The sequence below is a fragment of the Cynocephalus volans genome, chromosome 4 (assembly GCF_027409185.1).
Source record: "Cynocephalus volans isolate mCynVol1 chromosome 4, mCynVol1.pri, whole genome shotgun sequence".
In the NCBI taxonomy this organism is placed as follows: domain Eukaryota; kingdom Metazoa; phylum Chordata; class Mammalia; order Dermoptera; family Cynocephalidae; genus Cynocephalus; species Cynocephalus volans.
In genome coordinates this window covers 33,830,581-33,854,849 of record NC_084463.1, presented here as the reverse complement: position 1 = coordinate 33,854,849, position 24,269 = coordinate 33,830,581, and the positions used below count along the sequence as shown (strand labels likewise).

Here is a 24,269-nt window from a genome sequence, read left to right as displayed (position 1 = left end):
GTAAATATTCAAATGTTCTTCTTGTAAAGTACTATATATTTGCCTGTCTCAGGTAAGTATAGGAATGTGTTGGCAGAAGTCAGCTTCTGCTTATTAAGTAATATTGCTATGGCTTGTAAAATGGAGAAACAGCATATCTGAAGCTGCAGCTTTCCTTTGATATACCACTGACTATTATGCCTTTCAGAATTATCGAAGACATACTTAAGTCTGAATCAGTAAATAATGTCAGAGAAAATAAATATCCACTTTTTGGCAGCAGTTTAAAATATATTCAATTTTAGAAATGTTCAAAGTCGCACATATGTTTTTTGATTCATTCCCTTTTATTAATATATAACCAGCATGTGGTATTCAAACTGACCTACTGAGGTTTGGGATATTACTTTGGCTAATTTTTTTGTAGCCCTGTGCCAATTCAGTCCAATTATAATTTTGCCAAGTAATTGGCAATGTGGAAGTGCCTTTTTTCTTATATAGGAACGATGTGACCAAGGCATATTTAGTTAAATATATTTTGTCTTTTCATTTTAATCTGAAATGGCTGTGGCTAAATATTAAGGATACTTTTTCAAAAATAATGTTCCTGTCAATTAAATATTAATGGAATGTAGTAAATCATAATTAAATGATCATCTTTTTATTTTTAAATTATTAAACTCTCTTTCTACCACTCTCCTAAATACTCCGGTCTCTCTCAGCTTTATGGCTGTTGAGCTATTTGGGAATTCCTCGTAGTGAAGATTTTGCCTAACTAGGAGCGGGTATAAGGAGGGGGGAGAGAGAAATCTTTATCAAAGACTTCATATTGTTAGCTTAGACCTCCAGTCTGAGAATATTGTCAGAATGGTTTTGGTATTCCCTTTTATTATTAATCACCCTGTACCTTTTGCAATATTTAATAGATTGGATTGAGATTTGCTAGTTTGTTTACGTGTGTGATTTATATATCCTTGGGTCTTCCCAGCATAGAGAATAAAATATAAGGTCACAGTATTGTGACAAAAGGCATTTGTTTAGCTTCTTTCCCCAAAGTTAGTGGTTACAGGGTTGTCTTACGTGAACCTATTAAGTAGTCCTGTTAGCTTCCAAGTGGTAGACAGCATTTTTTTTTCTAGCTAGTTTGTTTCTCTGAGGCCCCTTGGAAGCCACCAAAGCTCAATAGCCTGTGTATTATCTTTTCTCCTCCCCATAGAGGGCATTCTGGTGTTTCATTTAAATCACATGCTCAGTCTGTATACCAGCGCCCTCCAAAAGCCTCCCTGATGGGAAAGGACTTTCACTCCCTCTGGTACTGTGGTTTGTTCCACTGTCACCTAGAAGTCCTGTTTTGTGCTCTCAGTGCCTTACAGAAGCTTTTATAAAGGAACTGGTATCCCTCTTGTCTGCCACTGAAATACAAATGAAGCACGCTGAAAACAGATGTCCTTTTCTTCTAGGGCTACGGCATTTAACTGTAGGAGGCTGTTTGTATGTCTAATATGCATGTACTCTTTAAGATGATTTAGGAATTCAAGGGTAGTATGGCTAAAGAGCCAAAAAATCAGTAAGAAATGTTTTGCCTGAGTTAATCTTCACTTATCTGGAAAATCATCAATCCCAAATTGTAAGAGAAAATTTTTCTGAGACTTTACATTCAACTCTTCCGTATGTGTATATATGTATACATAAAAAATAGTCATTGCATTTATTGTAACGTTCCAAAAGCTAAAGTACTCTTGATTTAGGCTTCTTTCCATAGCTACTCATTGATGCCTTATACATACCAAAGTCATATTTTACTAAGTATTTTTTATAACATTATACTCTTCCTTTTGAGGATGAACTTTTAGACATCAGTTCCTCATCTGTCTGTCAGTATCCCATGGTCAGAGTCTCTGTGAAGAGAATATTGTTAACTTCACACACCAGTATTCTAAGGGGCTATTTTCTGCTCCCATGGAATAGGGAAAGAACTTTGTTTTGTTTTTTGCTGATTATTTGCTCTTTGTTCAGAAATGGGTTGTTATAATCACTAAGTAACCAAATTAAGATTTTTGAAAATTGGTCATTTATAAATGCAAAAGGAAGGAGACTTGGTCTTTTAATAAATTAATAAAATTAGTTAAAATTAATTTGAATCTTTTCAAAAGAGTTAATAAAAGCTTCCAAAGTTGGTGTGGGCAAGACAACTTTAACAGATAAAGAGAGAATTATAAAAATCTAGATTTATTACATATCAGATTGTTTTGTAAATATCTTTAAATTTTTACTTTTGGGGGTTCTCAAGACCACCCTGAGGTTTGATGATTCACTAGAAGAACTCACAAAACTCAGAAAAGCTGTTATACTCATAGTTGCAGTTCATTATATCAAAAGAACACAGGTGAAAATCAGCAAATGTAAAAAGATGCATAAGGCAGTGTACTAGGATTCTCCAGAGAAACAGACCAGCAGGGAGTGTATCTCTGTCTCTATCTATCTATGAGATTTATTATAGGAATTGGCTCTTGTGATAATGGGGGCTGAGGAGTCTCTCTGCTGTCTGCAAGCTAGAGAATCAGGAGAGCTGGTGGTGTAATTCACAGTCTGAAGGCCTGAAAACCAGGAGAGCCAATGGTAAAAGTCTGGGTCTGAATCCAAAGGCCTGAGAACCAAGAGTGCTAATGTCTGAGGGCAAGAGAAGATGGATGTCTCAGCTCAAACAGAAGGAGCAAATTCACCCTTCCGCCTCCTTTTTCTTCTGGTATTCAGCAGATTAGATGATGCCTACCCATATTGTTGAGGGCTATCTTCTTTACTCAGTCTACTGATTCAAATGCTAATCTGTTCTGAAAACATTCTCACAGACACTCCCAGAAATGATGCTTTACCAGCTATCTGTGTATCCCTTTGCCCAGTCAAGTTGACACATAAAATTAATCATACAGGCAGAGTCAGGGAAAGACCAGGCGTGAGCGTCAATGGAAGCTCTCCCAGTGGAGTTGTATGGACAGTATTTAAATCTCCCAGCAATGACTTGACATGTATAAAATATTGCCAACTAGGGAAGCTCACTTGAACCTTGGTGTCTAGGGTTTGTATTGAGGGTTAGTACGTAGGCATGGATGGCCCATCTCTCCCAGAGGTCAAAGTGATATAGTGTGGTCCAGGGCCCAGGTGAAAAACAAACACAAAACAGCATTCATCATATCACATTAACATAAACTGTTTGGCATTGCCCAAGGCCCCAGGTATACAAGGACTTTCTTATCAACCAGGATGTTCCAAGGGCTTATGTATTAAGAACTTTTCTTTCTTTGGATTGTTCTGCTAAATTAACCCTTTATTGAAGACTTCATTTTGGAGACACCCAAGATACATTATCGGTACCTCTTATTAAGAAAGATGATGTAGTCCACCCATCAAGGAAGCTGCACTCAAAGAAAATGCATTGTTTTAACCTCAGAAGATTGGCAAATATGTATACATGTCTATATTTTAAGTGAAAATAAAAAGTTTAAAGCAGCAATCATTTTTTATTTCTTTAACTGGCTTTTTAAATTTTCTAACTACCTGTGCCAATCTCATCTACTAAGAAGATTTCCAAGCTTAAAATGATCTTAAAATTCTCACATCTATGAAACGAAGTACAATGTAAGAATGGGGTAAAGATAAAAATATATGATGTAACCAAATTATTCTTTGTAATCACAAAAATCATCATCATCATCCAGCTCTTCTTCACAGATGTAGTTCCAGGTTTCAATATCAAGCAAAAGATGCCGAACTAGATAGACATGTAAGAAAACAAGTAACAGTATTTTAACGTGGGGATGTAGAGGGTCCTGTCTTTGTCCTGCCCTATGAGCCAAAGTGTGCTACAGTGGAACTGACCTGCCCACAAGGCAGAGGCTTAGGATTCATGTGGCAAGTCAGTGGGATCAGATATTCTCATTCCTGCACACATGTTGCTTTACACAACAGCACATAACATCTCTCTAAAAAATCTCTCTTCTGCACATAGGAAGGGGCATTGCCAGAATTCTTAAAAGTGGAGGGAAACATGAGCATGACTTCTCTAAAGATGTACAGCTGTGAAACGTCTTGTTAGAAATGCAGTACCTTCTTTTGTTGGGTATGGCCGGTGCCCTGGCATAGAAGCCAAAGACTGCCAGTGAGTGAGCTATTGCTGTTTTTATAGAAGTTGTCTACATTTTATTTAATAAGATGTAGAACACACTGATGAATTAGTAAGAAGTTATTTTCATTTAGATTGTGCTGTGCCGAACCTCAAGATAACCTGACATCCAAATGCTCCAGATTTAATCTTATAGAAAAATTATTCTTATGAGTAATTCATTGATATATTCTTAATTTTATAGTGTTGTTTAAAATAGAGATGTTTGCAAGTATCTTTATAATAATGGTAAAAGTATAACATTAATTTTTTATCTTAAATCAGCTTTAAAATAATTTTTTTTAAAAATTTGAGGAGGAGGGCCAGCCCGTGGCTCACTTGGGAGAGTGTGGTGCTGATAACACCAAGGCCACGGGTTCAGGTCCCTACATAGGGATGGCTGGTTAGCTCACTTGGGAGAGCGTGGTGCTAACAACAACAAGTCAAGGGTGAAGATCCCCTTACCAGTCATCTTTATAAAAAAAAAATTGAGGAGGAACAGAAAAATATTAATAATGATACTTTTTAACCCTGAGAAAGGTAGACATATTGAGTAATGAATTATTGATTCAATGTTGGTGAGCCTGAGTTTATGTTGAACATTCTGCCTTGAAAGGGGGAACAGCTAGAGCTTAACCTCTGTTTACTGCTTATGAACCTAGGGTGAGACTGGAAGAACTTCAGGAAATACAGATTATTGATATTTCCTTGACAAAGATGTCTATGCCTAGAGTTTTTAATTCATCCAACAAAAATTTATTACTGTTTCTGCATATGGCATAATCCTAGGTGCTATTGGGAGGAAAAATCAATATTGTATTGGTTAAATATACACAAGAGAATGGTGCTTATGAAAGTAAACTTTATATAGAAGCAAGGCAATAAGTTCGGTTCCCAAATAAATATTAAATATTTAATATGTACACAAAATTATGAGGCTATCTTTTATAGTATATGTCTGATTATTTCCTCTCTAACTAAATGTTACCGTAACATGAAATTATCAACTTGTACTTCTCATATTTCATGCTTTGCATGAAAACTGTATATTAGTATGCATTGATGTAATGTCTTATACATTGAGAATTTATTTTATCTCTCAAATCTTGTTTGTTGCCTACATACCAAAATAGTTACTTCATGATAAGGCTAGTTGGTTATTTTGTCTGAATAAGCTTGTGACAGGGTAAGTAAAATAATTTTTATACAATTGTGCATTAGGATAGCTGAAAATGCAGAATCAATTCTCATACTAATTTGACCTTCTAATATCACATAAAACTGGTTTTCATTTTCTTAATTAAATTGTATTATTTATCTTGGTTAATATAAATTTAACTCTATCTTATATTCAATAGAATAAGTGACTGATTAACTCATGCAAAGTGTTGCAAATTTTACTTTTCATCTATCATTGAATCCTGGCTAGTTAGATGATGCAGTTATTATTTTATAAAGATGATGTGCACGAAGGTAGCAGGGTAATTACCCAACTATGTCATTGCCAAGATTTTTCCTGTGAGGCTTGCTATGTGGGTCATCTCACTTGTGTCTTTGCATGAAAGTGACACTATATGTTTTAGGTAGGAAATGTTATGGGTGAACAGTGGTGCTATATTATTGAAAAACACAATACTTTATCAGTGATATAATTTAATTACTTTTAAGGATCATTATTGTATTGGCAATATAGTGAAGAAATATTGCTTCTTTTCCAAAGATTATTTTATTGACATTAATGACAGAGTCTTCAAAAAGGATATAACACTTCAGATTTTTTAGGATAAGACTTTTTTCTTCCCAATCCCTGTTCAAGGTTAAATTGGCTAGGTATTGTTTTACTACTGAAAGGGGAAGGAGGAGAGAGTGAGAGAGAGAGATTGATTCTTGCCAAGTAATTACATTAAATATTCTCTCTGGGGGAAAAAGTCTCAAAAAACTAGAGAAGTTGTGGAAATTGATAGAATAAATTAACTTCTTGTAAAATCATTTTCCACATCATTAGAACATTTGTTTTCAAATGTCAGAAACAGATGAAATAATTTTACAACAGATATTACTTCCAGGATAAGGCTAAAACTCAGAGAGCACTAGGATAATGAAGGATACAAAACATCCCAAATGCATATGTTAAAACTAAATTATACGTTGAACAGGAAAAAACAGTGCTCTTTATGATTGAACATTTGAGTTGTTTCTGCATAGATTTGGGATAAGTACGCATGATAAAAATTTTTAAAATTATTTTATTTTAACTTCTAAATATACATTGTAGTTGATTTTTGTGACCCTTTATCCATTTAAAATATTTTAAAGCATAGACAGCAATATGTGCCAGCCATATTTATTAAAGTTGAATGCACATGGAGAATTAAAATGCCACATAATAGAATTTGTTACATTGAATTTTAAGAAATTTCAAGGCAGATTAAAAAATTACATTCAAACAAGTCACCTGTCCTTGCCTTCTGCTATTAATCCTACCTTTTTTTTTTCTCTCTCTCTCTCATCATTAACAACCTTCATTTCTTTGGTATTTGCATCTGCAAATGTCTATTCCCTCCTTGAAAAGCCTTTCACTTTTTCTTTCCTCTTTCTTCTCTTCCTCCATCTTTCTTTACTTTTTTTCTCTCTCACATTCATACTTTCTGAACCTTTTGTTATCCAGATGTTTGCTTTAATGCCAAAATGACTGCCACTTTTAAATTCACTCTTTCGTTTTAAGCTCATAACACCTGACCTTTCTTGACTATTTGATCTAATTTTTTCTTCAGCTTTACTTGTACTCAGGGACAGCGAGTTAATTAGCATCCACAGCAGAGGAGGAGAAAGTGTTGCATTTGATTCAAATGCCTTTTATCTTGCCCTTGAATTGTATTTAGAATTTCATGAAATCTGGTTTGGTTGAGTGGGCTCCACCCTGTTTATTGAGACAACAGGTCATGGCATCCCCAGGTTACGTACAATCCAATGCTCTGAACTGAAAGACTCCCGCAGTGGGTAGTCAGTCAGTTCAGGGAGACCCTCCCAAGGAACAGCGAGACCACGGCTTCGGATGCAAAAACAAGAGGTTTATTGAACACACAGGTACCCGGGCGACTCAGTCTTTCGAAAGACTGGCGCGCCGAGTAGAGCTCCTGGGTCCTTTTTATAGCAAAAAGCGCGGGTACAGAAGCGAGAAGCAAGGTAATTGGTTAGTTTAAATCAAGCCAGGGGTGAACTTCGGTCAAGTGGGAGTCCTTGAAACAGCTGAGGGGCACTCTTGAAACTTTAACTGACTTGTCTATTTCTGGGAACTATCCGCCCTTTGCCTCGGGCCGGGGCCCAGGTGCATAACCACAGATATCCTGTTTGACTCTGTTCCCCTTGTTTCTTAACTTGACTTTTTGGCTGTATTTTCCCTATACCCTTGTAAAAAGCACTTCCTTCATTCCCCCATTTCTCTTGTGGATCGCTCTAATCTTAGAGCGGAATTAAAAGTTATCTTCGCCATTTAAGGTTTGGTATTTTTGCCTAAGGACCAGAATCTTAACTGCACTTACCCTATCATTGATGAATTGGACTAGTCTATTGATGACGTAGGGCCCAAGGGTGAACAACAGAAGGAGGAGTAATAGGGGCCCGGCGATGGTTGACAGTAGGGTGGTCAACCAAGGGGAGTTATTTGATCTGGTTATAAGCATTTTCATAGTTTGAGTCAGGAGGCCTGACTCTTTTAGAGGCCGGTGCATCAATTTCTGGAATATCCCAAGCCTCGAGACCCGCCGCCAGGGCACATATATCAGGGGTAAGGGAGGGCCACCAAGTCCAAAGGGGGTGGACTTCTGTCTTGAACCAGACAACCTTTCCAGTTTGGGACAGTACCTGCCAGGTGAGGATCACAGGCCGGTGGGGGTTCTTACCCGGTGGACTCATTTTTCCGCCGCCGAATACGCAGCTTAAGAGGATGATCAGTCCTTTCCAGCTCCCAGGTCTCGTTTGGTGCCGGGGGTGGTGCAGGCTTGAGATGGGAAGCATGGACCCAGGCAGCGATGCCATCAACTTTTACTGCGGTCGGGGTGGTCAGCAATACCAGATACGGGCCTTTCCACCGAGGCTCAAGGTTGCTGGGTCGATGGCGTCTGACCAGCACTCGGTCTCCGACCTGGAACGGGTGGGGGACAGCTATGGTACCGGGCTGATATGCCTCTTTGATCTGGTCCCAAATCTGGGTCTTCACAACTTCTAGAGCCTTTAAATGGGTAAATAAGACAGGGAGAAAATTATCATCGGGACCCAGTGTTTCTCCCAACTCAAGTATGGGGGGGGGTCCCCCGTAGAGGATTTCATAGGGAGTTAGACCGTACTGGCCAGGGGTATTCCTGGCTCTGAACAGCGCTAAGGGAAGGAGGGCCACCCAGTCTTTTCCACCGGTCTCTAAGGCCAATTTAGTTAAGGTCTCTTTGATGGTTCTATTCATTCTCTCTACTTGACCTGAGCTCTGGGGCCTATACGCACAATGTAATTTCCAATTTATTCCCAGTTGTGTGGCCAGTCCCTGGCTTACCTGAGCAACAAAGGCTGGGCCATTATCTGACCCGATCACCTTAGGGATCCCGAAACGGGGCAGGATTTCTTCTAGTATCTTTTTACATACAGTCAGGGCCGTTTCAGTTTTGGTAGGGAAAGCTTCTACCCATCCAGAGAAAGTATCTACAAATACTAGCAGATACCTGTTCCCATACCGGCCAGGCTTTACCTCTGTAAAGTCTACTTCCCAGTATACGCCGGGTCGATCTCCCCGTTGTCTTTTTCCGGTCTCTCGGTAGGTGGTAGTCGCATTAGTCATGGCACAAGCCGGACACCGATTGGCGACTTCTTGAACGGTGGACCGGAGATTCGGGATGGAGAGGCTGGTGCGGCTCGTTAGTTGAAGGAGCTTTTCTGGTCCTAAGTGTGTTAGCTGATGTAACCGCTAAATGAATTCTTTTCCCTGGTCAGGAGTGAGCTCTCTTGGCTTGGTCCTAGCTTGAGCAGGCTCGATTGGCTCTTGAAGCTTTATAGTTTCTGCTAGCACCCTGACCGACAGGGCGGCTTGTTTTGCAGCCTCGTCGGCCCTCCGGTTCCCGGCCGCCACAGGGTTATTTCCTCTCTGGTGGCCCGGGCAGTGGATAATGGCGACCTGCTGTCCGTGTAGATGTTGATGTTTTTTCCTTCGGCTAGGCGTAATGCCTGCGTCAAGGCGATTAGCTCGGCCTTCTGGGCTGATGTCCCTTCTGGCAGGCTGCTTGCCCATACCGTCCGTTTGCCATCTACGATGGCGGCCCCTGCTCTCCGCTTACCTTCCACAATGAAGCTGCTACCGTCTGTATACCAGGCAGGCACTCCGGGCAATGGCTGGTCCTTCAGGTCCCGTCGAGTCCCAGCTTCTTCAGCAAGGATTTCTGAGCATTGGTGTACTGGGGTGGATTCTGACTCGACTGGTAGTAGGGTAGCTGGGTTCAGGACAGCAGGGGGCGCGAAAGATATCCTTTCGTTTAGCAGCAAACTCTGGTAATGAGTCATTCTGGCATTGGTCATCCACCGATTGGGGGGCTGCCGCACAATACTTTCGAGGCTGTGGGAAGCAATCACAGTCACATTTTGCCCCAAGGTTAACTTATCAGCGTCTTTGAGGAGGAGTGCCACTGCAGCAACCGCTTTTAGGCAGGTTGGCCACCCACTGGCCACTGGATCCAGTTTTTTTGATAGATAAGCTACTGGCCGTCGCCATGGTCCTAGGGTCTGAGTAAGCACTCCTCGGGCTACACCGGCTCTTTCATCTACGTATAGAGTAAATGGTTTGGTGAGGTCTGGGAGAGCCAAGGCGGGGGCAGACAGCAAGGCTTTTTTTATGTGGTCAAAAGCCTTTTGATGCTCCTCAGTCCAGGTAAAAGGAATGTTTTCCCTTGTCAGGGGGTACAAGGGTGCAGCCAGGGAAGCAAACCCAGGAATCCAGAGCCTGCAGAATCCGGCAGTACCCAGAAATTCGCGGACCTGCCTGGGGGTTGTGGGAGTAGGGATCTTCATAACTGTAGCTTTCCGGGCCGGGGTCAGCCATCTTTTTCCCTCCTTGAGCAGGTACCCCAAATAGGTGACCTCTTTCTGGCATAACTGGGCCTTTTTAGCTGATACCCGGTACCCCAACTTACTCAGTTCCTGCAAGAGCTTTTGTGTCCCTCTTTTGCAGCCTTCATATGTGGGAGCTGCCACTAGGAGGTCGTCCACATATTGGAGTAATATGACCTGGGGGTTGAGAGCCCTAAAAGGAGTTAAATCCCGGTGGAGGGCCTCGTCGAAGAGAGTGGGTGAGTTCTTGAACCCCTGTGGCAGCCGTGTCCAGGTCAGCTGACCAGCGTTACCTTTTTCTGGGTCTCTCCACTCGAACGCGAACAGTGGCTGGCTGTTGGGGTGTAGTTTGAGGCAAAAAAAGGCATCCTTGAGATCCAAGACTGAGTACCAAGTGTGACTAGGCGGAAGGGAACTCAGGAGGCTGTATGGGTTTGGGACTGAGGGATGAATGTCTTGCACCCTTTTGTTAATTTCTCTCAAGTCTTGGACTGGCCGATAGTCATTGGTCCCTGGCTTTTTTACTGGTAGCAGAGGGGTGTTCCAGGGCGACTGGCAGGGCACTAAGACCCCTAGGTCTAAGAACCTTTGGATGTGGGGTCTGATGCCTTCCCGGGCTTCTTTAGTCATTGGATACTGTCGGACGGCCACCGGTGAGGCACCCGATTTCAGCTCTACTACTACTGGTGGGACGTTATTGGCCAGTCCCATACCTGTCTTTTCTGCCCATACGGTGGGAAAAAGTTGGAGCCAGGATGGGTCGATGGAGGGAGAGGCCGGCTTTTCATACAGCCGGTATTCTTCTTCTAGGTTTAGGACCAAGCACATGGTAGAGTGATCTCCCCATGTTACTTGTGGGCCCTCTGTAGAAAACTGGATTTGGGCCTTTAGTTTGGTCAGAATGTCCCGGCCCAACAGAGGAGCAGGGCACTCAGGTATGACCAAAAAGGAATGGGTCACTTGCTTATGTCCGACCCTTAAAAGTCTCTGTGTGGTCCAGGGGTAGACTTTGCTGCCGGTCGCTCCTACTACGACTGTCCGCCTGGACCCTACCTTCCCCATGGGTTGGGTCAGTACCGAATGTTCAGCCCCGGTATCGACCAGAAACTCGATGGGGGTCCCCTCCACAGTCAGTGTTACCCTAGGTTCGGGGAGGGGGTCCGAACCCCGACTCCCCTAGTCATCTAGGGATAGAACCTTGGCTTCTCTGATGTTCTTTTTCCGGGGACATTCTCTTGCCCAGTGACCTTTCTCTTTGCAGTAGGCGCACTGGTCCCTGTCGAGAGGAGGCCTTTTGTCCCTAGGTTTTTTCTTTGCCCGGTTGCTCAGGTTCCCTGTCTGCCTATCTCTAGACCCTCTTTCACCTACCACTGCGGCCAAAATCCTAGTCAAGTTTTTTTCTTGGCGCCTATCGCGCCGTCTCTCTCTCTCTTCTGTCTCTCTTTTGTGGTACACCTTTTCTGCCTCTCTCACTAAATCTTGTAAGGAATAATCTTGGAGCCCCTCTAGCCTCTGCAACTTTTTCTTGATATCTGGGGCTGCCTGTCCGATGAAGGCCATTGCAACTGCCGCCTGCTGTCCCTCAGAAGAGGGGTCAAACGGAGTGTATCTCCTATATGCCTCCATCAGGCGTTCCAAGAAAACCGAGGGGGGTTCTACCGGTCCCTGCAAGACCTCTCTTACCTTAGCCAAATTGGTGGGGCGCCGGGCTGCCCCTTTGAGACCTGCCACTAGAGTCCGGCGGTAGACCAGAAGACGCTCCCTACCTTCGGCCGTGTTGTAATCCCATTGAGGTCGATTGAGGGGGAAGGCCTCATTAATGAGGTTCTCGAGTTGTGTAGGGGCCCCGTTGTCCCCGAGAACGTTCTTGCGGGCCTCCAGAAGAATCCTTTCTCGCTCTTCAGTGGTGAAGAGGATCTGGAGTAGCTGTTGGCAATCGTCCCAAGTGGGCTGGTGAGAGAACATAAGGGACTCAAGAAGTCCCGTGAGTCCTGCTGGTTTTTCAGAAAAAGAAGGATGGTTAGACTTCCAATTGTAAAGATCTGCTGAGGAAAAAGGCCAATACTGTAGAGGGACCAAGCCATTAGGCTCAGCTGGGGGCCCTATGGCTCGGAGGGGCAAAGCTACGGTGGAGTCAGGACCGGAGCCGTCTCTCGGACTGCGAGGTTGGCGGCTCCTAGTCCCCGCAGCCGGTCCCTCAGGGCTAGGATCACCGGGCGCTCGGCCTGGTGCCGATCTGTTTCCCTGAGGGGCCAGAGGGGGCAGCGGAGCCGCCGGGTAAGGTGGGGTTTCAGAGAGAGAAAATAGGTCATCTGGTGTCGGGAGGACGGGGGGTTGGGGAGGGGCGGAAGGCTTCCTTGTAGGTGGCCTTTGAGTATTTTCTGATCCCGAAACAACAGCGACTTTGCTGGAGGGTGGCACCCAGGGAGGGGGATTCTGGGCGAGGTCTTGCCATACCACGACACAGGCAACCTGGTCCGGGTGTCCTCCGGTCTCCTGAAAAACAATCTTTTTAACTGCAAAAATGACAGTAAGATCAAAGGTTCCCTCTGGCGGCCAACCTACGCCGAATGTGGGCCACTCAGACGAACAGAAAGTCTGCCATTTTCCTTTTTTGATCTCCATGGACAGATTGTGAGCCCTGGCTTTGACATCTTTCCAATGATCTAGAGTAAGGGAGAGGGGCGTAAGGGCACTTTGCCCCATCTCGAAAATTTCCAATAGGGGAACGACGACGCAAAGACCTATCACAACTAAGACAAAAAGAAACCAGAAACGGCGACGAGACCGAGTGCCGTAGAAATAGAAGAAAGAGTCCGATGGCAGAGCGCGCCTCCCGAGACGCGGTGAGACCAAAACACAATAATCCTCTGCCAAGGGGTCCACCAGGCGTCCCTGGTCCTCCCCTGATCCTGGGACGTCTCCCAGGATTGCCGGGTGGCGAGCCCCCGAACACGTCTGTTCGCTACCCGCACTTCGCTCCCAGAGCGACTAACCCGGAACAAACTGAAACCAAAATGCGCGCGCTCAGAAAAGACAGTCGAAATCACTGAGTCAGACACAGAGACGAGACACAGAAACGAGACACAGAACGACTGCTGGCCAGCTTACCTCCCGTTGGTGGGTCGGTGGTCCCTGGGTGGGGGTCTCCGATCCCGGACGAGCCCCCAAATGAAAGACTCCCGCAGTGGGTAGTCAGTCAGTTCAGGGAGACCCTCCCAAGGAACAGCGAGACCACGGCTTCGGATGCAAAAACAAGAGGTTTATTGAACACACAGGTACCCGGGCGACTCAGTCTTTCGAAAGACTGGCGCGCCGAGTAGAGCTCCTGGGTCCTTTTTATAGCAAAAAGCGCGGGTACAGAAGCGAGAAGCAAGGTAATTGGTTAGTTTAAATCAAGCCAGGGGTGAACTTCGGTCAAGTGGGAGTCCTTGAAACAGCTGAGGGGCACTCTTGAAACTTTAACTGACTTGTCTATTTCTGGGAACTATCCGCCCTTTGCCTCGGGCCGGGGCCCAGGTGCATAACCACAGATATCCTGTTTGACTCTGTTCCCCTTGTTTCTTAACTTGACTTTTTGGCTGTATTTTCCCTATACCCTTGTAAAAAGCACTTCCTTCAGAACAGGATATTTCTCTTTTTTTTACATGATAATGGGCATATAATGTGTGTGCTGGGAAAGGACATTGCCTTTGGATCCATGATTCATAAAAGACTGTACAGAGCTCACAAAAATGATGCTAACAGAAATGTATCTTTTAGACTGCTTAAAGGGTCATTTAACTACAATCAATAAGAATATATACTGAGTAAAACTACAGAAGAGTGGAATTTTATCCATGCAACCTGACATAACACTATAAGTATGCACATTGTTCGTAGATTTGAATGAAAAACTAAGCCAGCCCAGCAGGCTTTTCCAATAAATGTATAACATTGGGGCTAGACAGGATTATTCCTCTCAGCTCCTCCTGAGAAGTGGTTTCCCCAAGAGGAAATGATATGTGGGTTTTCTGACTTTGAGGAATGGCTGTGAATTGGCTCTGGGTTACCTTTGTGTTGTGGGCATTCGTCAAAGCCCATCTGGTACTATGACAGCTACTGGAGTACTAACGTGAACCGTGAGTGAGGGAGGGAACCAGGATCACCTCAGTCAGCTCCAGTTTGCCTTGGTAGTTCAAGAACCTCTCCCAAGTCCTAAGCTTAAAACCCAAATGAGTTGCCTGGGAGTTAGGAATAAAAACACAGTTGAGAGACATTTCCAGTATAGGCAGCCCAATTCTAGAATTGTGTTTGGTGAACTAACGCACCTCTAGGAAAAATAATTAGCACAAAAGGTCCTTTTGGACAAAAGGGGGGGGGCCTTTTCAATTTCTAAACAGCACGCAGGTAACTTGTTAAATAAAAAGGCTTAAGTTATGCACTTGCTGGAAACTGTTTCGTGCCAAGTATGAGCCTTCGATTCTACCATCTTCCATCTTTTTAGTTTTTTGTGGTAATTTAGAGATGAATAGATAGCTATAAATAAAGATTTGGTTGTTTAGCAATAGCTACTTTACAGGGGGAACTAAATGCCTTTTTAATTTGGAAGCAAACTTAAAACAAATGATTATGTTAGTTGGAGTGCTTCCCTCAGGACGTGTGGCGGGTAAGAATGGGCAATAGGATTGGCATGAGTAGGTAATTTTGGAATGCAGCGTAGCTAAGAAATATTTTGATTTGCTTGCCTGTTGATTTCTTGGCTGTGGTTACTGGCACAAAGTGAGGAAACCAAATTAATAGGGATATGTGAAGTTTTAATATTTTATGTTAAAATGTCATTTTAAAATTAGTCTAAAAATAATCAAGTCTAGTTTGAATTCACCAACTAAGACCTGTAATTAGATTTATGCACTGTGATGTTATAGCTCCAAATCAGAACTCAGAGTGGGTGAAAGGTAAGGCTAGCTAAAGCCTGCCAGCTTGTTCATTGCTGAAAGAAAATGGAATAGATAGAAGAGAAGCTAGATCTTCACGAAGAGTTGCCATCCATCTCTGAATTTAACTGCTCAAGACTCCAATGTCTAGATAAGACCACAGTGTATCTGTGTTTTTAAAAAATGTATTGACACAGGGAGCACTGTTGAAGGGTGTACAGCTCTCATTGCCCACTTGACTCACTCAAGGAGAATTTTCTGCTGGTACAGTGAGGGTGACCATTAGTGTTTCCTGTGTAAGCACTGAATGCAGCATAGTTAACCTGAAGAGCTCTCCCACAGCTGTGCTTTCTGCTAGATAAGGGCTTGTGAACTCTTCATTTTCTCTGTCTTAAACCTCTGTATGGGTTGGAGGTATTGATGGTGGTATAGAAGAGACTACCTGTGGTTAAACACATGCCAAGGACACATGACTCCTCTAATGATATTTATCTTAGTTAGTGCTTTTCAATCTTCCTAAAAAACTATTTTGGAATACCTTTACCTTCTTTGCTATCATGAAATAAAATTCAGAAGTAATGCAACCTACCTACACACATATTTTTTAAAAATCAATCTAATCCCATAAATGGAGACTTAAAAAGTAAACTAACATAAAATAATATGTCTTACAATAAGTAAGTACTCAACCAGGACTTTACCAGAGGATAAAAATATCACCACAGTTTCCAAGAAATTCACTTTTGTAGTAGAAGGAAGATACCCTGATGATGGAATTGCAGCTGAGTAAGACTGAGCAAGTTCCACTGAGACCTGAGAGGTCTTCTGTTGCAATCCTCCGTTGCTCACCTGAGTAGAATCTCCAATGGGGCTACAGGATAAAGATGACTGCCTGGTTGTTTCCTGAAAATTAACTACACTTGCATTTGATAGATAACTGTGTAAGGAATGCTGTGAACCAGTCGGTTGTGCCTGAATAGACTGAGTACCTGAAGGCCGCTGATGGTGTTTAATAACACTACATTCTCGAAGAAGAGCTCTTTCAATGGAAGCAGTAGAATTAGTAAAGAGAGTTGAATTGTAGGCTTGAGGAGTTTGCTGGGCTCCCCCAAGTGCTGAAGGCAACAAACTAAATTGAGGTTGTAAAAGATGAGGTGCAGACTCTTGAGCTGATCGATATGTTGAAGACTGAGGTGGTATGCTGTTACTTAATGCAGAACTGCCCAGGCGCTCAAATGCCAAAGCAGTTGGTACAGTTCCCTGGGAAGTCTTGATTTGTAGCAAAGGGTCGTGAGGATTTAAAATTCCACTTGATGTAGTGTTAAAATCCTGAAGCACCAAAGGTGAGGTGGTAGCAAAGTTTCTATTGCTGAAGGTGGTGGGATGCTGGTAAGCAGAGAGGGCAGATGGTGGAAGTGTTCCAGTGGTTGGCAAAGGTCCAGTAGCAAACAGCTCAGTTGCTGCTGAGGAATGCATACCTGTCTGCCAGGATGGAGCCCTGAATTGTGGTAAAAGAGTAGTTCCTGAAGAAGCAGCCTGAGCAGTTCAGGATTCAACAGCAGAGAGAAAATTCATCACTGAAGATTCTTTAGTGTTAGTGGTGGCACTGTTCACACTAGCATCAAATATTCCAGAAAGAGCAGTTGGTTGAGGTGCAGGAACATATCCAGGATGCTGATGAGAGACTGCAAAAGTCTGTCTGTGAAGGAGGTCTGTTTCAGAGTGTAGGGGTGTCCTTCTTCATAGCTTAAGCTGGCTTTCAGGCTGCCGCTGCTGCCGCTGCTGCCGCTGCTGCCGCTGCTGCCGCTGCTGCCGCTGCTGCCGCTGCTGCCGCTGCTGCCGCTGCTGCCGCTGCTGCCGCTGCTGCCGCTGCTGCCGGCGGCGACCGCGGCTCCGGGTTCGTAGGCCCAGGCCGGGGCGGAGGACTGCGCGACTGCGCTGGCGGCGGGGGGCGCGGGGTGGGGGGCGGCAGGTCGGCGAAGCCCGAGGTCGCGTAGTTCCTGTCCCTCGTGGGGGCTGCGTAGGGAGGGCGGGCAGCAGTGGGGGCTCCTCCAGGGCCCTGTGTGAGGGGAGCGGACCGGGAGGGAGGGGCGGGGGCACGAGGAGGAGGCGGCAGCGGCGATGAGGGAGCTGCCCCCGCACATGGCCCCGGCGGGCGGGCAGGCGGAGGGCGCGCTGACGAGTCTGTGCCAGTCAACCGGCGGCGCGGCGGGCGGCGAGGCTGCAGCCGGGCGTCAGGGAAGCGGCGGGAGGCCAGGCTGCAGCCGGGCGTCAGGGAAGCGGCGGGAGGCGAGGCTGCAGCTGGGCGTCAGGGAAGCGGCGGGAGGCGAGGCTGCAGCTGGGCGTCAGGGAAGCGGCCTCGTCCGTAACTGGGACCGGCGGCGGCGGCGGCGGCGGCATCATCCGTAACTGGGACTCGCGGCGGCGGCCGCTTCGCTTCATTTTTGCTTTTTAAACTTTTCTGCCATTTTCCTTTCAATATATCTCTTGTAAATAGGTTTTTAAAATTTTATTAAACTAATCTGCTACTATTTTATTGCAAAAGTAAAGTGTGTTTCTTGCAGAATAATTACAGATTATGGATCAGTTATGTATAAATCTCGTCCCACTAATTGTTAGTAATTTGATGTATACTTTTCCATTCATTCACATATATATATAAACACACATACATATATGTGGATTTATCTATCAAGCAAAGTAAGCATTCTAAATATGAGATCAGGATTTTTTTTTTTAGTGCTCTTTTATTATTTAATAAAATCTAAAATTTTATATTGTTTCATATAGTTTATGAAAATGTTTTTAATGACATAGAATTCCACTGTATCATAATTTTTAGTTGGTTCCTTTGGCTAAATAATTATAATCTTTTGCAGTAGTAAAAATACTGCAGTGAATAACATTGTAGCTAAGTCTTTGACATATCAATCATTATTTCTTTAGAATAAATTTCTGCAAGTCAAATTTGTGAGCTAAAAGCTATATGAAATATAAGAATTTTGACTAAAAAATATAATTTAATTTCTTACTTCAGTTATCTTGTTTATATTTTCTGTTTTCTGTGCTTTCTGGAGTTTTCTTGTAAATTTCATCGCTCTTAGGATTCTGTTTTTTATCTTTTATTGGATGGAAATATTTACATTATATTTCTATTAATGCTTTCCTTTAAATTAAATAAATTCTTAATTATTCTAATCATGACTATTAAGTATAAAACTGATTATCATTTTACTGTTATTGATTGTTTCTGAATGAAAGGGGAATAAACTTGATCTTGGCACGCTAATGTGTGAGAAATGGTCTAATATCCCACCTTTGACTCCCATATTACCCGGTTTGTATACGCTGCAGTACTAGGCAGTGGAAGGCCACAACCTAGTGCGGACTGAGAAATTCAGGATTGGATGAGACATTGGTGGAATATCTGACACAAGAGTGAAAAGGGACATGGCCTCGGTGCAAAGAGAACCATAGGCCAGGAAGCCAAGCAAGTAGCTTGGTTTTGAAGTAGGGATATCTCTACTGGGCAGTGTGGGATGGCTTAGCTGCTCCCATCGAAGTCCTGGCATAGATGGCGTAGGTGGCATGGATGGTGGTGAGCAGGAAAAATCAACAAGACACTGAGTAAAACGTCTTCTGAGGCAGGGGCCTCTCATGTCCTTTCTGATCAGGGCAAAACTAAAGCTGCTAAGTGAACCAGGTGGATCCCTCAACATGAGGCCAGAGAGTTAGGTGTGTGGCATTCTTGTGCAAAGTCAGGTTACTCTACTTGCCTCAAAGAACACATGTAACTAAACCATGTCTCTGAAGAAGTTCAGTCTTTAGTCACCTTTGTCAAATATCTGGAAATATTTCCCCAAAGTAATTAGTTCATTTAAGCAAAAATTTAAAAAATACCTCTCTCTCTCTCTCTCTCTCTCTCTCTCTCTCTCTCTCTCTTTATTTATTTATTTATTTATTTATTTATTTTTACTTTCTTCCCATATTCCATACTCTTTAATTTTATCAGAGTAAAAATTTTTACTTACTGAAAGGTTTTCCAAATTTTTAAGTAGATTTGTTTGAAAATCTGAAAACTGGTGACAGTTGTTTAAGACATTTTTAGAAATAGATCAAAACACAATTAAAATGGTCTTTCAGCTTATAAACAAATACAAATCTCAAATCTATTAATTTTCCTTTATGAAAAATAAATGGTCTTTTTAGAAATACTACATATAATTATTTCAGCCAATTGGATAGATTTTTTAAAAATACACAATTGACTAAGTTTTATAGACACCCACTCCCTGTATTGAAAAAAAAATCTAATTGTCTAAATATCCTTATTCTCTAAACAAAGGTGCATTCCTTGCGTTAAAATATTAACTTAGTCCTTTCTTAAATGTATCACACACCGAGTTCTCATCTCTCATTTACTTCTATACATCTATTTTCTATATGAAAATATGTAATTATAAATCTACTTGAACTTCCAAATCTAATCAGAAAAATAAATGAAATTAATATAATTTCATTTACCTTCTACCTGAAGGACCTGTTCTGATTATTCTAAGTTATTAGAAATGATATTGGTTGACTTTTTTTTAGTACTGACAGTCTCTAAAGAACTGTCACTCTTTTTTCTGACTTGATCTTTTTTTTGTTTGTTTTTGTAGACGACCAGTAAGGGGATCTCAACCCTTGGCTTGGTGTTGTCAGCACCACGCTCAGCCAGTGAGCAAACCGGCCATCCCTATATAGGATCCGAACCCGTGGCCTTGGTGTTATCCGCACCGAACTCTACCGAGTGAGCCACGGGCCGGCCTGACTTGATCTTTTAACAGAGAAACAATGCACTATTAAACAATCCAAGAAGAAAACGGCAATGAAATAACTTGCTGACGACTTCTGCTCTAGAAAAAACACCCATTGTCCTTTGTACATTTTTCTCATTCTCACCTGCATCTATGCTTTTAATATCTTTACATTTTTCAGTTGCCAGATTGAGTTTTTCCTGATAATTTATTTCAACAACGGACTCCAACTTGTTTCAATAACTTTCAGTCCTTACTAAAAAGGTAACTGTTAACATTTATTAAATGTTTTGGACTAGTAAATGCCATTCAATGGTTATAACTTTTTAAAGATGAGACCAATCATTTTAACCATTTATTTGACATTTCTATGGCCAGGAATCAGCAAAATTTCTATGCATTATTTTTTCTTTTACTTTACCCCTGGATTTGGAGTTACGGGATTACTCTAGCTGCTCCAATTAATTAACACCAAATTTTTTATTTCTCACTTCTGTAAGAGTCCAATATGGGTGTTCCTGATTAGCGGGCAGTTCTCCTCCATGGAGTTATTTAGAGAACTCAGGCTCTTTCCACCTTTGGATTCCACTATCCTCTGATGCCTCTCAGTTCTCCGTCTCAGGTCATGCTCACCCTCATACAATCTCTTCTCATACTCCTTTGACGGGAACTAGTCACATGGACAGACCAGAATCCAAGCCAGCTATGAAGTGTATCTCTGATCGGACAGCTACCTCTCAGCTTCAACACCATGCTCTGAAATAAAGTGGGCAAATTTTTGTTGAACACTGAGTCATCAATGCCACAAAAGATTAAAACTGACTACCCCAAAGGTAACATATGTGATGCTCTTTAACAACAAAGGGGCTTCAAGATTGTGCAGAAAAATTTTCAAGAGCGTGACCACATAAGTGCAGAGGGTCAAGTTGTGTTCACTTCTCCCACTCTTCTGACTGGTTATATCTCAGGATCCTGTTCACCCCGGTTCCCATCTGGTCATGTGGAAGACAAGCATGAAGTATCATTTCCTAGGCTTCATCTACTAATAGGTCATCACCAGCTGCATATCTACTAATAGTTTCAGATGGACTGTCTCCCGTTGTGGGAAAAAGACTTCCTGCACCTGTAACTTCATATGGAGAAACGTCCAGTCTCACAGTTTCCTAGTCAGTAGCTGGTGCACTAGAGCTGAATGGGGTTGAAAGATCTTGTTTTAAATAACCACCCTTAAGATCAGAGCATGAAAGGAAAATGCAGTTGTGATTTTAAGGTCTTGTTTGTTTTAACTCTGAAAGAATTGCTAAAGTAAGAATCCCTCGTTGTTTAATTATCACAAGAGCTTTAATATTGCAAGTGGAAAGACTCTCTAATATTACCTAGTGTTGCGATTGTCCGTATTTTTCAAATTCTACCACATCTCGTTGACATCCATTTTAAGACTCAATATCAGGAGCCCATATAATGTGATTGAAATTCTTTTTGCTGTAACTAAACTCATTTCCCTTGTGCTCTTCTCTGCCGAATAGAAATAGTAGCTGGTTATATTTGGCCTGTTGAAATTTATTTTATCACTGCCCACATGTGTTTATTCCCTTACGAATAAATGCAAATCCTCCCCACAATTATGATTTAGTTTTGCCTTCAATCTTCAGTACTTATTTACCTGTATCTTGCATTTCAGAATTAATGAAGAAATATTCTGTACATATATCACTGTCAATATATAAGGACTAATATTAACTTTCTAACTGAAAATAGGTCTGCTTTTGAAAACCAACAAAAATGCAAGAAACTAGTAAAGGTACAAGTAAAAATGGCAGATGGATTATAGTATTGGGAAGCTCCCCATGTTCTTCATGTGGACTTTAAAAGGAATAACTCACATAAATGAGAAAAATCAAATTAAATTGTTGTTAAACTACAGTATGTGGCCAAGGATTCCAATTTTTCACACTCATATAATTAACTGTGCCACTCATTAACTTTTCAGAATCCTTTTAATTCTTGTTACTTAACCACAGCTTCATGCTAGTTAATTACGGAAAATGTAAGGCGAAAGTTTTTTTTTAGAAATGTAATTCATTGAGGTGCCTTAAAGCACTTAGCAGATGGGGTGCACGAAATTAGCTGTACTTGTCAGATAATTTTCAAGGCAGATATTAAAAATGAGCATATGGAGGACCCTCTCAGTCAGACTTGAGCCACGTCTGAAAGCGTGTGTGGTTCATTGAAATCATGGTGGGCCCCATAACACAAAGAGGATTCACCGAGGACAGGAAATGTTCATCTACTGTTCCTTGTAAGTAAAATTTAGAAAATTAAGTGACAAGAACTGTATAAACTGTGGAGATAATGGAGCTCGCCTACCGAGCTGGACCACCAGGTGAGATGATATTCAAAAGTATTGTTTTAACCAGGAAAATTGATGTCATATGGCAATGAAAAAAAGATTCATAGGAGGGTTTTTTAATGTTGTTTTTTGAAGAACATTAACTTCTGAAACAATGCTTTAATGCAATGAATTAAAAGGCAGACCAAATTTGCAACTTTCTGTCCTACATATCATTGCTGTGAGAATTGAACAATATAATATATCTGAAAATGACTGATGCATGTACTAGATTCAGGAATACAGTCAACTCTGTGTGATCTCTTTTTAGAAGCCATGTATTATCATATCCCCTGATGGGGGCACTGGAATTGTTTTATACTTAGGTGGATATTTGTGTTACTTTTTGCTTTGGAACATCACTTTGAGGACAGGGTCACTACTTTGCTGTTTTATCCATCTCGTCGGTGACCACAGTTCTTTCAAATTGTCCTTGAAAAATACTTGCTGACTTTAGTTGAATAACTGGGTTTCAAATGAAAATGAAACTGTAGGCCTGATTTTATTCTTTCCTTTGTAATACTAGGTGGCAGAGAATATTCAAGAGAGGAGGAAGTATGGTTTTGAAAACAAGAGCTTTAGAAAATCTGAAAGTATGTGGAATGAAAATGTGAAGAAAAATGTACTCAAATTAAGCCCTTTAATATTCCCTTAAAATGATAAAATTCTTGCATAGTTTTGAGTGCGTAGATCCCCTTGAGATTAATTCCTTATCATTGTATTTGCAAGGAACTGTGTAGAGCAGAGAGGTAAGTGACCATTGCCCTTTATGGTCTCAGTTCCTAACTCATTTTATGTATTTTTCTGCTAAACTGAGCCAATTCAGTTTCATAGTCTTGGAATAAAGGTGCATGTTACAATTTAGCAGTGTATTAGGCAAACTCTCCCGGAAAACACCTTTTCATAGACAGAATGATGCAGAGAAGTAGTGAGTTCCTTTATAAAAAGTTAATTGTAACTTGTTTCAAATTTGGAGGACTTTGAAAGTTTAGAGTTGAATAGAGGAGGAGGGGAAAAGGAAGGAGAGAGAGAGAGAGAATTTCTACTCACACAGCCAATCAACAGATCAACAGATATTTATTTAGGACTCACTAATCAACTGAAGAATTGCTACAAACACTGGAAAACAATGACGAGTAGAAGGACTAGAAGAAAGTAACATTTATCAGCACCTGCTTTGGGCAAGGCCCTGAATTCACAGCTCTACATCTGCTGTCTTAATGGATTCTCTCATCAATCCAATGTGGAAGACATCATTACCTCTACATCACCTATAAGGAAATCAATGAGGTAATTTGTTTCAGGTAACTGCTGATAAGGGACAGAGAGGATTAGAATTCAGATCTGTTCACTCCGGTGTCCATGCCTTTTCTACTACACTGAGCTCTCTCTCTACCTACGAATAAGTATTTATGAATCTGCTGACCTCATCCAGGGTTATCAGCAAGCCATGAAAAAATAAACCTCTGGCGACAGCTTCCATTTCTCCATACACAACTAGGTAGGTTTTAGGCAAAACTGTGATGTCAACGATTATTATTTCTCATTCCCTCAAGCTACCAGTGTTGGCCTTTCCAATTTTTTTTTTTTGATGTTCTCCTTCTGGTTCTCTGTCCATCTTCTTGTACCAATAAAAACAGGAAAGGCTTGGTGTCAGAAAGTAAACACACAGGGTTTCAGTCCCTGCATTAACTGAATTTTGTTTTTAAACTGTTTTTATTAAAAAAATATATATGCACATAGTTGAAATGTATTTCAGATACAGCAATGACAACAACAAAACAGCAGGCAAATATCATCAACTGTTTTAACCATTTCTTTTGGTATTTCCTCCTTTTTTTTCTTAATAACAGGCTTACACAGCTACATCTTTCTTTATGCTTTTAATTTTAAACATTATCTAATAGTTTCTGTCTGTAGATGATGAGGATTTAGTCTCA

The 24,269-nt window shown here is 41.9% G+C and overlaps 1 protein-coding gene across 1 annotated transcript in view; it reads right to left on the bottom strand.

Annotated features, from left to right (window-relative positions):
- LOC134375210 (glutamine and serine-rich protein 1-like) overlaps positions 1-16,731 on the bottom strand; it is an 824,919-nt gene extending 808,188 nt beyond the window's left edge. Inside the window, 1 exon segment of the mRNA XM_063093454.1 lies at positions 15,955-16,731. Coding sequence (XP_062949524.1) covers positions 15,955-16,716 — 762 coding nt within the window. The 5' untranslated portion in view covers positions 16,717-16,731.
- Between the last annotated feature and the right edge of the window lie 7,538 nt (positions 16,732-24,269).